Here is a 16,230-nt window from a genome sequence, read left to right as displayed (position 1 = left end):
GTATTTAATAACCGTTCTGTGGAGAGCTGAAAAAAAAATAAACCATATTCAGAAAGTATATTAACAAAGACACAGGTGTAATATTACATTGGAGATTTATTAAATGGCCATGAAAGCAACGTGTCTTCACATTTACTCGGGAATTCGTGCATAAACGCTTTTTCAAATCCTTAACACTAGGACGGAAATGCGCGGATCCGGGCACAGTTAGTCCCTCGCAAATTTCCACCGACGAAACAAACGAACACGGCGGAAAAACCGACCCAGGGTCAGAGTTAACAGATTCTCATTCATGTGCAAGAATATATCGCGATGGTATAACGTAGTGACGACATTTCCTGTGTGCGTTGTGATTTTTTGAAACGGTCCAATGAGCGGAGGCGGCTGGATGCTTTCGCTCGAACGGCCCAATCAGGAGGCTCAGTTGCAGGAATTTAAAGGTCTGTGCGGCACTTTCTGCACCATAACCTTTGCGCGAGAATCAGGTAAGCGAGTGTCAGCTCCTCATGCTGCTTTATCTACAGGAATGTCATTTCTGTTTGGAAAAAAAATCTGTTTTTCAGTGTGGTTCTTGCTATATTTCCAGCTTTAGCGAGCTGTCAGTGTCTGTTTTAGTGTCACACCCACGGTCTGTTTAACTTGACATTTTGGTCGTTCGCGACAGGCTCACGAGGCAGCGAAGTAACTCATTCCCGGCTAACTTTTTACACTTCCTGTGCAGGAACAACACAACAACACTTCATTTTCACTGCTGAGCCTACCTGTCACTTGAAAAAATGTCCGAGAACGTGGAACGTCTGAACAAGTTTAAGAACAAAGGCAAAGATGCCAACGTGAGTAAAGCAATACTCGAAACATGTCAAACATCATGTCTGCTTCACTTCTCGTCGAGTCGCATTGGGGAAAAAATGTCTGACTTAATTTGAAATAAACGCAGGAACTTCGACGCAGGAGAGTGGAGGTGAACGTGGAGCTCCGCAAGGCGAAGAAAGATGACCAGATGTTCAAAAGAAGAAATGTGGCCGCGTTTGATGACGAGCCCACGTCTCCTCTGCAGGAAAGAAGCCAAAACTGTCAAGTAAGCCTTTTTTTAAATTGAAATCCCTTGTTTCAATTCAGGAAGTCTTTACTCTATTGTGCAATATGCTGTTGCACGAATTAAAATGGATCCAGTGGATGAACACTTGCACAACGAGTCACCACCATAATTGTATAAAAAATGCTGTATGTGGTGAGGACTTGTTAGAAGAAGTTTATCCGGCTCTAGGGTGAAATATTGTGTAAATATTGACAGTCCAACTTTAGGTCGGTCAAAATAGGAGCAACACCACCAGCCCCACCCTCAAATTACTACAGCAACGTTTTTTCAGACAGTCTCCAACAAAATAAACATCCCTAAAACTAATCAGTATATTGCCTGTGATGTATAGCCAACCTTCTGTGTATACTCATTTGGTGTGACCTTTGTCAGGCCCTCAGACAGTGGACAGTGGAAGAGATTGTCGCAGGAGTGACCAGCGGTGATGTTGACTCCCAGCTCCAGGCTACACAGGCCGCACGGTAACGACTCCTGAAATATCTCTTATCTATGTGACTTAAGCTTTACTACACAATCGAAGTTCTAAATCACTGCCCCGACGACTCACTTTTACTGTACTGTCCTGAATGCAGGAAACTCCTGTCTCGTGACAAGAATCCTCCCATTAACCAGATGATCAGCGCTGGCCTCATCCCCAAGTTTGTGGCCTTCCTGGGGCTGGTAGACTGCGCTCCAATCCAGTTTGAGGCTTCATGGGCTCTGACAAACATCGCCTCTGGGACCTCTGATCAGACGGCTGCAGTCGTTGAGGGTGGGGCCATTCCTGCCTTCATTGGCCTGGTCACATCCCCCCACCAGCACATCAGCGAGCAAGCAGTCTGGGCCCTGGGAAACATAGCTGGTAACGTCTAGATATTGTTTATTTCTCTCTCTCCCTATTTTGTCATGGCTGTTTGGTGGGAAGTAAAGATCATAACTTTTATTTATTATTTGCCATTTAGGTGATGGATCAGCTCTTAGAGACAGGGTCATCAAGCATGGAGCTGTGGCGCCTCTGCTCAGTCTGCTGGCAGTCCCTGACCTGTCTGTAATTAATGTAAGTATTCACTTTTTATCATGTAATATCAGAAAGCAATTTTCTTAAAATGGTCAAATTTATTCTCCTCACTGACCACTAGGGGTCGTTCCAACTCAACCAAGTGCTGCTTGGTATCAAACTAATGCCTGTCCTTGTACTTGCTTTATTTGCAGACTGCCTACCTGAGAAATGTTACATGGACTGTGTCTAACCTCTGTCGCAACAAGAACCCCTCCCCCCCGATGACTGCCATCCAACAGATCTTACCTGCTCTAGTTCATCTACTAAACCACAATGACCAGGAGGTGTTGGCGGATGCATGTTGGGCTGTTTCATACCTGACCGATGGCTCAAATGACCGCATTGATGTGATAGTCAAGACTGGCTTGGTTCCTCGCCTGGTGAAGCTGCTTGGCTCTGAAGGGCTGTCTGTCATTGTACGTATAATATTATTAGTAGTAGTGTTATAGTATATATTTTTCTATTGTGTACATCAGACAGTTGAAGGCTGAGACTTGTAGCAACTGGGCATAGCTCATGTACTCTGGTACAATGCGTAGACATTTAGGCTCAAAATTGGCCAGAAATGTTTGCATAATCGTCTAAAAAAACATGTTCAAACTATTCAAATATCTATTTTTGTGCATTATGAAAGCGGCTCAGTCACTGCCGTACATGCAGATGCCTGTCCTGCAGTGACAGAGTTGGTTAAAAAGGAGTATTGTAGCAGTCTTAGAATATACAGGCCTAGTTGGCACCTCCTCAGGTTGTAGACTGACCTCTTTTACCCTTCCTCAGACCCCAGCGCTGCGTGCCATCGGCAACATTGTAACTGGTACAGATGAGCAGACTCAGGCGGTGCTGGATTCAGGGGCCTTGGCCACGTTCCCCCAGCTGCTGCGCCACAAAAAAGCCAACATTCAGAAGGAGGCTGCATGGACTCTGTCTAACATCACAGCAGGGAAGGACACCCAAATCCAGGAGGTCATCAACGCAGGCCTCGTTCCATACATGGTTGAAACACTTGTGCGGGTATGTTATTTTTATTCGGTTGGCTTTATTTCACTTGTTGAGACTAAATTTTAACCAGTAGACCACTCTCAAACACCGATGCCTACTTTATTTATTAGTGTAACTTTTGATGTCATGTCTGACTTCTCTCTTTTCTCTGCAGGGTGACTACAAAACTCAGAAGGAGACTGTGTGGGCTGTCACAAACTTCACCAGTGGGGGCACTGTTCAGCAGGTGGTTTACCTTGTTCAAGCTAATGTGCTTGAACCTCTTCTGGATCTGCTCTCCTCTAAGGACAGCAAAACTGTCCTCGTCATCTTGGATGCTATTACAAATATCTTCATGGTGAGTGCATTTTCATGGAAAATATGTGCGTTATCAGTTTCCCACATGTAATAAGTCCAATTTATTTATCATTGGGGTGACAAGATGGCTGTGAAATACTTCTGTGTTTTCCTACCAGGCCGGGGATAAAATTGGGGAGTCAGACAAACTGAGTCTAATGGTTGAAGAATGCGGCGGACTGGACAAGATCGAGGCGCTGCAGTCTCATGAGAATGAAATGATCTACAAAGCGTCTCTCAATCTGATCGAGAAATACTTCTCTGACGAGGTAAGTGTCTTTTTCAGATGTTTGAACCAAAATTTTAAAATGAACTCTTTTGCCCATAAGTGGTCTTACTGTGTCTTTTTTCTTGATTTTTAAAGGAGGAGGTGGTGCAGAGTGTGGTCCCAGAGGCAACCGATGACGGTTATGCTTTCCAAATCAGTGAAAACCAGAGCACTTTCAATTTCTAGACACATTTCTAATGCCTCTACTCTCAACTATACTGTCCACTCACTGCTACTGTTTGTCCTTTGTCTGTGTCCTTGTGAAGTTTTGATGTTTTTGTATGTATTGTACATACTGTTTTAATGACAAACCGTGATTGTAAATAAAGTTATCAGATAATATGTGTCGTTCTGTTTTTCCAAGTGTATTTGCGCTGTTTATATTCACAAAACCGAAAACAGGAGTGTCGGTAATAGTGCATTTACAGTCAGTACAATAGCAGCCTATCAATTGCTACATTGTATCTTGAAATAGTAATTGTCTTCCCTCACAAAGTTACCTTTTTGTTTGATGAGCCAATAAATGAGTTACCCTTGCATGCTCATCCCAGCTCAATTCTACTTTGTCTGTTGACCATACTTGCCTTTTACAGTTTTTCTCAATTGCTAAAACACTAAACCCTGTTGTCTGAACCAATTTCTCTGTTGCTTGAACACACTGATTGAATCAATCACTCTTTTGGCAAAACCATGAGCACTTTTCACCTGTTTAGACACAACTTCCCAACACATTTTCATTGTGATGCACATGTGCTGCATAATGGTAAGCACAGGTGGCAAAAGTCAAACAATTAAAGCACTGTTGTCACTACTTGAACACAACAACTCAAAATTGATCACACTTGTGGCTAATGATGTGAGGGAATATATAAAGCCAGTTCAGAGAGCACTGATTTGTGAGGCACTACAATGGATAGAAATCTAAGAGGAAGAGTTTGTGTGAGAGGAGGTCGAGGTGGTCAAGGTGGTCAGCAAAGACAAAGAACAGTAATATCTGACGAAATCAGAGCTACTGTGATTGACCATGTTCCTGTCCATGGCATGAGCATGAGGGGGGCCGGACAAAGGGTACAACCAAACATCGCTAGATTCCCTGTGTCCACCATAATCCGAAGATTTAGAGAAGAGAACACGTCTTTTTTGACATTATAGTAAAGTATGTAAATGTTGAGAGCAAATTACTGTATGACATATTACAGTATATACTGTACCACAGTATACTGTAAGTAAATATATGTTTCAGTACATCACTGTGCCAATGTACTGTAGTATTGTAATGGAGGGTTAGTCTAACTGTCTGTAGTATTCCATGTATATTTTTTGTAACTGCATGTTCTCTTTTTGTAGAATTGAAAGACTGTCACATAAGGGTGGGAGGACAGGTATGGTCTCCCCTAATTGTTGATATGGTCCGTGAGGACAATGCCGAACTGTACACAAGTGGCAAATGCATACGGTTTCTGTTTGTTTTGAACAAATAATATGTGTACTGTAAATGCAAAAGATCTTTGTTTTTTGTACTCTACAAGTGCTACATGTTAATGCACAAGATTTCAGTTTTTTTGTCTTTGTGTAAAGTGCTAAATGCAAGTTTTTTTGTTTTGCAACATGCATTCAGCTTCATGTCCTGAGCGTTGTGTTTTCTATTTTTCTATGTAGTGTTTAGTGACGGCTCAGTAGTGTTTTTAATTTTGAATGACTTGGGGCATGATTTGACAACAAAGTTCAGTTTTGGGCACAGGTTGAACTGTTTTGAGGTGAAAGTTTGGTTTTGCAAGAAGAGTCTGAGGTTTTGTGAATGTAGCTTGAAAATTGGGGTTTGTGTTCAAAGTTTAGAGAAAAGGAGAGAAGCTTTCAAGAAATGTGTCTTAGCAATCGAGAAAAACTGTAAGTAACTGCAAGTATAGTGGCACGCAATAAATCATGAGAAGTCGCACCTGCTATGTCCATTATCCCCCCCCCCAAAAAAAAAACTAGAGCCACTTTGAATTGGTGAATTTGTCTAAACAAGTTATCTGAAGAGCTAAAGCTGACAAATGGAAGCAGCCGTATATTGTTTTTTTTTTCTAGTATGGACCTCATTTCAAGTCTTTATTCTTAGTTTTTTTTTTCTGAAACTGTCAAACTACTCCTTTAACCTGGCTCAATGTTGCAATGCAACACGACCCAGCAACACGCTACATTTGAAAATCACATCCTTTCAATTGCATATTCCTGGTAGATTCCTTGTAACTGAACTGTATAATTCAATAATTTAACTCGCCATTAAGAGACTTTCTGATATATTTCTCAAGCTTAACTTTCTGTAATGTATCACCTACAGCTTTTTATTTTAAACTATTTTTTAACATGGATAAAAACTATATAATTCAGGTTCTGGCCCTGCCTGCTGTGAAAAAAATATTGCAATAATATTACTTCAATTTCTTAACACTAAGAGAACATAACTGCGACAGATGAAATAAAGGTGGTGTAAAGGGGCCCAGACATCTGTAGACTGTGTTTACGCCCCTGTCAAAAGCTATGGTCAAAGGTCATAAATGGTCATAAACGCAGGCAACCGTGTTTACTTACTAGGTAGAAAAAAAAGAAATAAAATCGGGACAGCTCATCACCAACTCGTGGACACACTGGGACTTGTGTGTGAATTACAGTGAGGTGCCACATGTTAGAGAAATGATTCACTCCCCCAAAGTGTGTTGTCGTCAGCGGTCAGCTCCTGAAGTGGATCCGCGGCGGAGGGCTCGACAGTTCAGCTCGCGACGAGCGGAGAGGAGGACCCGGTCCGAGGCAGAGGCTGCTCCCTAACATGTGAAGGCGAACAGCGCGTCTCCACAGCAGCTGCGTTATACACCTCACCAGGGACGAGTCTTTTTTAGTAAATGCACTTTGCAGCACTGTATACTCCTGGTTTCCTTTTTTCCCCTTTTTTCGCATTTGTGAGCGAGCGCTATGGCAGTTCAGTTCACATCCGGGCCACAATGCCTTGACTCCATTATTGTCTAAAGCTGGCGGAGGGGTTAATAAACCTTGTAATTATTTTTTTTTACAGTTAACGATACATTTTTATTACGTGCAGTGAAGGCTGGAACCAAGAGGACATGTCTAACCAAGGAGTCCGGCGGAATGGCCCAGTGAAGCTGCGACTAACAGGTAGCTAGCAACGCTTTTAAATCCCCAAGTCTCTTCCCACACATACACACTAGCTAGGGAGGCTCCGTGTATTTGCTGGATGGGAATAGTTCCCATGGGCCATGGAGTTGGCTTACCGCCGGTTCTTTTCCCTGTGATTTATATACTTTCCTTAACAGCTAAAATGCATTTTAAATATTATTTGTTTTTACAGTTAGCTGATATTGGAACACTGCCCGGGTGGACCCGTAGATAAGTCTGAATTTGGATAATATTGTTCTTGGAAATAGTCTGCACCCTGTGATTGTCGCCAGGAACCACTAGACCAGCCATAACACGGGTCCCGGGGTATCCTAGCTAAGCTATATACTGTGCTGCTCTGGCATTGAGAGGGCTGTCGCTTGATGGAACCAGAATGTGGGATGATATTCCCGCATGTCTATTTCACCTATAGGTATCTGCAATGGAAGAGAGCCAGCTCTCTCACACACACACACACACACACACACACACACACACACACACACACACACACACACACACACACACAGACAAGGTTCTTCTGCTGACAGACGGGTTCACGTAAAGTTGGCTAGCCGACGTTAGCCTAGCCAGACAACCAGCCAGCTATAATGCAGGCTTTCTGCCAGGACAAGCCTGGGTTGAGATGACAGACAGCTCCACAGGTCACAGGGGTCTGCAACTGCCACTGAACAGTGAGCAGTGTCCCATAACTGCCTACTGACAGACAGCTTCCTCCTCGGATGGTTATTGTGGTTAAAACAGGTCCCCATTAAGTTGTATACCTGTTATAAAGCAGATCTGCTCTGATTTCAGCCTCAAACAACTAGCACTTCACACTTTTACAGCATGATCCACTCTTCTCCATCAGATGTTTGTTTTGTACCTTTTCAACACAAACAGCATAAAGGTTTACACGAGAGCACACTGTTTTGACTGGGAGGGGAGGCTGACAGCTGCCCTTTTTGATGTACGTCCAGGATCTGACCTGAATCAAATTCCATGGCTGGCTTTTCTACCAGGAAGGGCCAAATTAAATATTTAAGCTGGTGCTGTTTCTGATTGGAATAAGTGGAAGCAACAAGGACGTTTTAATGAGCTTGAGGTGGATGGCCAAGGACATCAAGCTTTGAGCTACATTTTTATTGCTGTCAGAAGTCATTCAGGGTTCATTATAGAAAAAAAAGAGTTGGATACAAAAATTCACTACCTGGAATTCATAGAATTATATGTATACCATATATAGGAGTATGTACAGTGTACACATGTTGAAATGTCGAGTCTGTTAGTTTGTCGCTGCAGTTTGAGATGGACCGCAGTGGTCTCCTGGTGGAATGCAGAGAATGTGAATCCGCTGTGACAAATAGCGAGAGCAGGACCTCACAGACCACCTCTCCTCTTGATGCTGATTGACACGCTACACCCCTCCCAGAATGAATATCATCCCTCCTTTTTGCGTGATTCTTTGTCTGTCTAGATTTTTTAGAACAATCACTCCTCAGGACATATTTCTCTCAGAAGTATGTAATATTTTGCCATGTCATCCAGATGGTTGTCTCTGTCCCATAGCTGTGTTCCCTTTCTATCGCTCTCCAGCTTGGAGTGCAGTGCAGTGCAGGAAGGCATCGTCTGTGCTCACTTTTAGCAGAGAGGCTTCACTACACACTGTCATCATTTGTTTCTTTGTGTAGCGTTGCGCAGCTGTGTGTACTAGGCTGATTAAACTACTGCACAGGGAGTAATGTGCTCAGAGAGTGGCATTGCAACATTGTAGCTGCATGTTGTCATCCGAAGTCAAGTTGATTTTTGTTACATAGCTGCAGGTGAATTTGTTTCCAGACAGTTTGTGAATGATGACTTGCTACATTTAAACAGCCCTGTAGCTGTTTGTGCTGTAGGCGTCTCTCCTTGCTTACAACCCCTTTGTCCATTTGAACCAGATGTTGTAGATGTTTGCCAGTTATTAAACTGGAAAAATATGGCAAGCGAGCTGCTAAAACTAACACTTGGGGTGAGAATTGCCCCTTGACAACACAGGACATGTTTCCATTATACTCTACAGCTGATCACTCCTAAATTATGTGACATACAATCACAGCTAAAGGCATATAACGCACATGATCCGCCGTGTCATAAATTACATCATTACAACACGGCTCATTGCTCTGTCTGATCATTCTTAACGTCTGTTGTGCAGACATAGCTCGTGGTGTAATATGCACCATTTTCCATGCAACCATATATTTAATGACGCACAGCTGAATGTCGAGTCACAGAGTCCCCTCTAATATGACTGAGACTTTGCAGAAGAGGGAACGTATCCCTCCGATCTGTTTGTGAGTCACAACAAGCTGTCTGTCACATAGAAGTGAAATTAGACCCCGAAAAATCTGGAAGAGTCACAGACGTTCCCTCTTCGCCCCTTTGAATACATTTCCTGCCCAGAAAGGTGCAACAGAATAATACATTAACTGATGTTTGATTGATTTTCTGGTCTGATTCAGATTCTTGACTTTTATTGCCCCATTTTGTCTTCGCTAGGAGTTTACATGTGACTTGTTAAGCATATGGTTTGCTCATCTGAATTCTTTGGCGCGGTGCAGACTAGCGAAAAGCGCTATCTCAGTGGGATTCCCTTGAATTCTCCATTCGCATTCCCACCTCTTCCTCTCTGAGTCACCCCTGTTCTTTCCGACTGTAAGCCTCTTCCCCTCCAGACCAAGTCCAAAGCATATTTCACTCCCAATCTCACTAACTGAGCTTCCTCCGCGTTCACTGGTTCTGTCCGACGAACTCTCTACAGGTAGTTGCGTGTCAGTCTTTTCAGTTCATCAGCTGCTGTTGCAAATGAACAGGATTTGATGGCGCTTCAGCCGATTCTCCAAAAAGAATGTCCCTTTTCCTTCCCCTTGTAAGATGACTGGCAGTTGAATGGACACAGATGCTGCTGAGAATAAAACTTTATTTTGAAGACTCAACAAAGACCCTGGGGTTTCACACTGGCCCACTGTGTGGCTTTGAGTGAAAGGCTTAGGTCTCCTTTTTAGTGCGAGATGAGTCTTTTGCTTTTTCAATGCAGCTTGGTCTGACTGTAGTCTACAGATGGGGGTCTTTGGATGCTGGATAATTGAAGGAGAAACCCCCACAGCTGGGTACAGATGGGGCTGTGGAGGCACAGGACCTGATGATCAAGACCGTTTTAATGTGGTCTGAGCCGGCTCTTGGTACATTCATGTGGTCACAGACGGAGCCGTTTTTACTGAGTGGCTATATGGAAGTGATTTGGGTTCATCTGGGTGTTCAGACAGGATATATATGGTAAATACACAGTGATTAGCTGCATGTGGTGAACTGTAACTGTACTGGCCCATCACATAGACATGCATTCCATTTCCACATTTTGCTTTAACAAGAAAAAAAACAAATAAAATGGCGGCAAAAGACCAGAAAAAAAGAAATGGGGGTGGAGGAAGCAAAGGGGGGGGGCGTAACAAGCATTTTTAAACATTTTCCTTCCCCCTGCTGAGGGCCTCCCATAATTTTTAATTGTTCCATCAATTTATTGACTGGCTGGGGTTTGCTTTCCTCAGCTGCTCTTCAATGAGGACAAAGCCTTCTGCGGTTGCTCTAACCTCAAAGGCCGCCAGCAACAGCCCACAGGAGACTAGATGTAGCAGGGGGAGAGAGTGCTCCCCAGACCCCAACACTTGTCCAAACGTCCCCCCTGACAGGTGGGGAACAGAACAGTCCTGTAATAATAAAGTGAAAAATTGCTGTAACTCAGCAGGAAATAGGTGTCTTGTGTGTAGCGTGTATCACGGGGTGGCTCACAGCTCTGCTCTGTCACTGTATTATAACAGTGTGCCATGGGTTTGATTAGTGGGCGACATGTGTGGTTTGGGGAGATTGGGTCTTCCTGCTGAGTAGAGCATCAACACTTTAGAATGGCTGCTTTGTAACATTAACAACACATCATTTTTTCCTGTATCCACACATCCTGTTTTATTTGGAGCCTGTGAGAACAGAGAAAAAACTACCATGCTCTCTGTTTATACTTGACTTTCCTACAGCAGTGGATACCATGGATGTGTAAAGAGAGCTGGATACAGTGTTCGAGTTGGGGCCCCCATCATTACTATGAAAGTTGCTCAGTGGCAAATGTTGCCAAAAAAGTTCAACTTCCGCATCTAAAAATACTGGTAAAATGTAATCGGACTGAATGAATCAAATTCTGATAGTGAATCAATTAATTTCACAGGGGTTGTGGCGCTCAAAAAAAAAATGTCTTTCACCATTAAAGTCAATGGGGAAACTATGTGAAGTTGGCTTCAAAGCCCTGCGCACTTCCTGGGGAATACGTGGAAAGCTTGTAGCTCAAATATAAAAACATAAAAAAAAAACAGTTTATCTATATATTGAGTCTATAATGGTTAATGGTTGAAGTAGGTAGCTGGGAATAATGATAATAGTTCTACTGGATGGATAAAACTTGATAAATGGTTTAAAAAGGTAGCTAAAAGTAATAAATAGTTGAAAACGTCCATCTTTGAGACTTCTGCTTTATATAGTTTTACATTATTTATGTGCACCTAAATGTTCATTGGGGAGAAAGTATATGGTTAACTGCAGACTCCAGAACATCTCACACACATCAGCTGTACTGTCTGAGCCACAACTCATCCTCCTGGCTTATTTAATACACACACACACACACACACACACACACACACACACACACACACACACACACACACACTTCTCTCATGGTATATCATTCTGTGCCTTTCCACCCTTTGCAAGCGCACCTGAAAGTCTTTTATTTCCATCTTTGTGATTTATGTAGTCAGTATGCTGGAAGCCATGGTTGATTATAGTTCACAAAGAATTTAAATTAGTACAGTGTATTCAGCCAGGATGAGTCCTATGAGTCACATTTACATCGTTACATCAGTTCAGGATCTATACACTTTGCCATAGTGCATGTTTGCACTGGCCTCCAGTAGTACCGAGTGCAAAGAGTGAGAGTGTCTCTTTGGCCTTGGAGAAGTGCTAATCCTGCTGGGTGGTTTGGGGGAGACCTTCCTCAAAGGGCTGCTCTGTTAACCTGGCTGTGGTGGTTTATGGGTCAAAACTGGATTAGCGGTGAGTGTGAGGGAGGGGGGCTCCAGTGAGAACTATTGTCCGCAGGCTCTTCTCCTATCATTCCTGCCTGGCTGTTCTCCATGCTGCCCCCCCCCCCCCCACTGCCCTAGCTTCTCTATTTCTTGCCTATTTTCCAAACTAGTTCTCTCTTTGAAGTTAGAAACTCCACTTGAGGGTATTTTTTTTTTATCAGAGGCGAGTGCATGCATATCCAATGTGAGGGCAGGCTAGAACCCCATTTGACTTGAGATGCCCTTAGTTTTCTGCAGTGAGTCTATACTGAAAAGGAATAAACTTGTTATCAGACATTTTGCAGTGTGGCTTGTTTTACTGATTAGCTGAGCCTTCTGGTATTGTCTGTCACTGTCACTGCTGCTGTGGAAAAAGTAACTTGTGAGGATCATGAATGGGCAACTTGTTTTAAACACAGCTGTGTGCCATGGTAGTGCGGACATTGTGTGCAGTTGAACATTTTTTGGCTTTCGTCCGTGGTGCTGAGTAAAACTCAGAGAAGGAGCTCGTCATTATAATGAGAGTAGCTGGTCCACCTTAAAGGTCTGTCCATCTTAAAGGGATAGTTTGAGCTCATTGAAGTGGGGTTTTTTGAGGTACTCATCTATAGTCAGTGTGTTCTCTACAGTAGGGAGACGGTTAGCAGTGGACAAGCAGTAAGGAGTACCAACATTAAAGCTGCTGTGGATGTGGCAGTAGAATGTACTTATGTCACTTTTTAAAAAAGGCCCACCAAGAAAAATTCTAATATCAGTTTAAGTTTTTTGATATAATTAGAATTGTTTTTTATTGCTTTACCTTGCTATCAAACTACATTTTCTCAACAGTTTCCTACATGCAAGGGTAAATTGCCATGCACAGTATTTCCCCGCAGATTAGATGTTTGAGTCAAACTTTTTCGCAGTTAATGGAATAAATGAATGCAAGAAAAGTGAGAGTGACTATAACAGCAATGATAAAATACCGTTCACTGTGGAGACAAGATAGAAACGCTTGCAAAAGGACATTGAACAGCCAAAAGAGAGAGAGGGGAAACTTCTGACAAAATAATCTTAATGTAGTATATATTTAAACTTAAATTGATGTGTTAAGGTGGCTAAAATACTTTTAGTGTGCTGCCCTTGTCTACAGCAGAACATTGCTCAGCTTCCATGATGGTACTCCCGTCTGCTTCTCCTAACTGGCAGCGCGCTAACTATCATCTACTGTAGGTAACACCTCAAACAACCACACTTTAAAAAAGTGAGCCTGGCCCACCTTCAGTTTTTGAGATTTGACCATGGGCCCAATCGCGATGTCATCAAGAACACCGTCATGCTCATACACATGCGCACGCTCGTGTCCGTGCATATGCATCCGTGCTTTACTAAAGCCCACCTCTCTCAACCAGGCCCCGTCCGGCAAGCGCAATGTGCCTTTAGCCTTTAGCCGTGAAGCGTGCTTGGGCACGGTACGAACGGACAGTGTGAGAGCGCCCTTACTGTCCCTTTGAGAAGAAGCCGCCTATGTAAAAAAGTTATTCATGGCCTGATGTTGGCTGCTGCCCTCTCTCTCATCTCTGTGCAACTGTCTCAGCGCATCAAATACCGGCACGCTGGGAGACTTGCCCACGTGCTTCTTGTTGGCACATGGTCACAACACTCGACACGCTTCCACTCTATGGACTTTGTGCTCTTCATCACACCTCCTCTGTTGTTATTCTTGCAATTGTTTCACTTTGGTTAAATCCGTGGTCAAATCACCACCGCCGGTTAGCAGTTGACACACCAAACGAGCAATTCAACAGTGAATAGACAAAGAAGTGCTTGTTTAACTGTCACTGTTTAGCCTGTGTGTTTACTCTGCGACGAGCACATATCAGTGTGAAGCAAAATTCTGCTACAGACTCAACACCGAGCGCCACAGATTGATTAATTATTTTTTCTAAACGAGAGAGAGTGAGAGAGAGAGACCTCACTTTGTATAGTTGAAGTTTAATGAGGACAGAGACAGTGAGGTACCTTCTACAGCTGCATTTCTAGTTGTGATGAAACGGCGAAAATAATGTTTTATTTCCCTGATTCACTACTTTGTTCTGGTAACAGCGGGCCCCCCTCTCCTTATTCATTGTTATTCGACTCACTCACTCACTCACTCACTCACTCACTCACTCGCTCGCTCGTTGAGCCTCTGTCCATAACATCATCATCAACCATCTGACCGTTTGTGAGTGACTTGACCGGTGGACTTTGCTAAGACTTGATTGGCTGTTGAAACCAATGATGTGTGACTCTTATTTTGAAGTAGACCCACAGCGTCAGTCCCGGCCTATGGTCATGGTCAGTGAGTCAGCGTGTCTTCACTGTGGGATTTTTACACCGTAAAAGAAAAAGACAGAAATGACAGAGACGCTTCTGTTTGTAAAGAAAAATCTACCATTAATGTTCAAGTCACTATTTCATTTTTTGGAAAAGAAATGTAGTACAGATCATTAATGCTGTAGGTCCCATTACCTGCTGCATTCTTTTGATTTAAGCTTACTTATTTTATTATTTGAAAGGTGCCTTAAGTTTTGCATGTTAATCTGTTATTGTTTAGACTACTTTACCTGTTACATTTTAAAAAGTAAGTTCTACCAGTATTTATACTGCTTTGTGTTATAGTTTTGGTATAATAAAAGAAAGAAAGGTTCCAATAATGTTTCTGTATGCTGTGAATTATAGTTGTATCGGCAAAAATAGGTATAGGCAGGTTAGACTCTACAAAATGGGCAATCGGGATCGGCCAAGCAAAATTGTATTCGGTGAAACCCCTATATTTATCTTATTCAAACAATGGCTTATTATTTCTGTCTCTACATGGTCGTGTATTTACACAATTTTTACACAAGAAAATATGCCCCCCCAACCCTAGAAGAAACACTGTGCTATCTATCATAGTCTGTTGTCAGGGGAGAGGTCGGAGCCCCTGCCCCTCATAAGGTCTCCGTACGGCCCTGCCACTACCACTCATTGCTACCTGGTCTGTGGGAAACACTGCAGCCCCATGTAAAAATGGGCAACTTTATAGCAGAAATTGCAGCTCCCAAACCGCAAGACCTTTTAGTTTGTGACAGGAATGCAACAAGGAATGAAGCAGCCCTTACTGCCATGTTTTTATTGTGAGAATTCCCACCCCAATGTTGATAAATGCAATACATGTGCAGCTCCAGCAACGTGTTGGTAAGAGAGACCACCATCACACCCATTCCTAGTTGACAAGTTGGTGTGCTGGTAGCATAGAGTCATTTTCTTCTATCGTTATACACTCTGAAGGTGGATCAGTCTGTAGAGAAAGGCCTCTCCTGTCACATTCCACTTTTGATCTTTAGTATTAAGCTCGTTTCCACGTTCATTTGTTTGTAGGGATGTCTGTGATTATTATCATCTCTCAGCAGTGTGCCCAGGTGAGATCACTCAGCAAGTTTGCCCAAAGTCTCTGATTTTCCCTGGAAGCAGAGGTGGAGGCAGGCCGGTCAGAGCGTCCCTGCCCAGCTGTCTGATGGAGGAGGGTAACCGAAGAGTAATTCTTGAACCCGCTGGCTCTGCTTTAAGCCTAGATAGACACGGGTTGATACGATTAACTCTGACTAACCTCAAGCAGATGGGGGTCTCTCAAGTCTCCAGTGTTAACGCCTTGAAGGTGCGATAAGGGGGGGGTCTAGCGCAAAAGCCGCAAGACGCCAACAGCTGACTGCAGGCATCTGTCCGTGCCTCGGCCTGACGTTTGAGCCCCTTCAGTCCTCTGAGGAGACAGGATCAGAAGAGAGATGTTTATATTCACACTGGATCACATTTCAAATGGCACCTCTGCTGAAGTTGGACAAATACACCACAGGATTCCTGCGTAGTAAAAAAAAAAGTGACCGCATATGCACAGAGAAGCAAATGTGATCTTTTAACAGTGGGTTTTGCTTCTCCCTTAATGCTCTTGCACTAGAAGAATCCTAAATATGTATGGAGGCCCATGAGTAGTCCCCATCCAATGTCTCTGATGTGTAACTGTCTGGTTGATAAGAGTCACGGTTTGATTCGCAAGATATTCATTAGGAAACTAACTTTCAAGTACAAAAGTGGGAGTGCCAAATGTCTGGGGATTCAGCTCTCAGGAAGATGCTGCAGACAGTCATGTTGGGAATGTTCAGAGATATAGCCTAATATTTAC

The 16,230-nt window shown here is 43.2% G+C and overlaps 2 protein-coding genes across 3 annotated transcripts in view; both read left to right on the top strand.

The window, feature by feature from the left end:
- Nucleotides 1–473: 473 nt before the first annotated feature.
- Nucleotides 474–4,083, top strand: kpna2 (karyopherin alpha 2 (RAG cohort 1, importin alpha 1)). Its single transcript, XM_083930825.1, has 11 exons — nt 474–485; nt 722–833; nt 938–1,078; nt 1,472–1,560; nt 1,672–1,940; nt 2,041–2,135; nt 2,291–2,554; nt 2,916–3,149; nt 3,292–3,474; nt 3,593–3,742; nt 3,838–4,083. Exons 2-11 carry the CDS (start codon nt 777–779, stop codon nt 3,925–3,927), a joined length of 1,572 nt encoding a protein of 523 aa, XP_083786951.1. The 5' UTR covers nt 474–485; nt 722–776; the 3' UTR covers nt 3,928–4,083.
- A 2,473-nt stretch (nt 4,084–6,556) lies between these two features.
- The window catches only part of smurf2 (SMAD specific E3 ubiquitin protein ligase 2), a 60,572-nt gene continuing 50,898 nt past the window's right edge, over nt 6,557–16,230 (top strand). The window contains exon 1 of one of the 2 annotated variants that reach the window (XM_083932020.1): nt 6,557–6,894. In XM_083932020.1, coding sequence (XP_083788146.1) covers nt 6,843–6,894 — 52 coding nt within the window. In that variant the 5' untranslated portion in view covers nt 6,557–6,842. The remainder of the gene's footprint in view (nt 6,895–16,230) is intronic. The other variant, XM_083932019.1, reaches the window with a different exon arrangement.

Source organism: Echiichthys vipera (assembly GCF_963691815.1).
Source record: "Echiichthys vipera genome assembly, chromosome: 17".
Classification (NCBI taxonomy): Eukaryota; Metazoa; Chordata; class Actinopteri; order Perciformes; family Trachinidae; genus Echiichthys; species Echiichthys vipera.
Note: the sequence above shows the minus strand (reverse complement) of the source record. Positions and strands in the feature narration are given on the sequence as shown.

Coding starts and splice junctions, on each gene's coding strand:
- kpna2 (XM_083930825.1), top strand. CDS start 777: ATGTCCGAGAACGTGGAACGTCTGAACAAGTTTAAGAACAAAGGCAAA. Junction 1,941..2,040: donor GGCCCTGGGAAACATAGCTG/GTAACGTCTAGA, acceptor TTTGCCATTTAG/GTGATGGATCAGCTCTTAGA. Junction 2,555..2,915: donor CTGAAGGGCTGTCTGTCATT/GTACGTATAATA, acceptor ACCCTTCCTCAG/ACCCCAGCGCTGCGTGCCAT.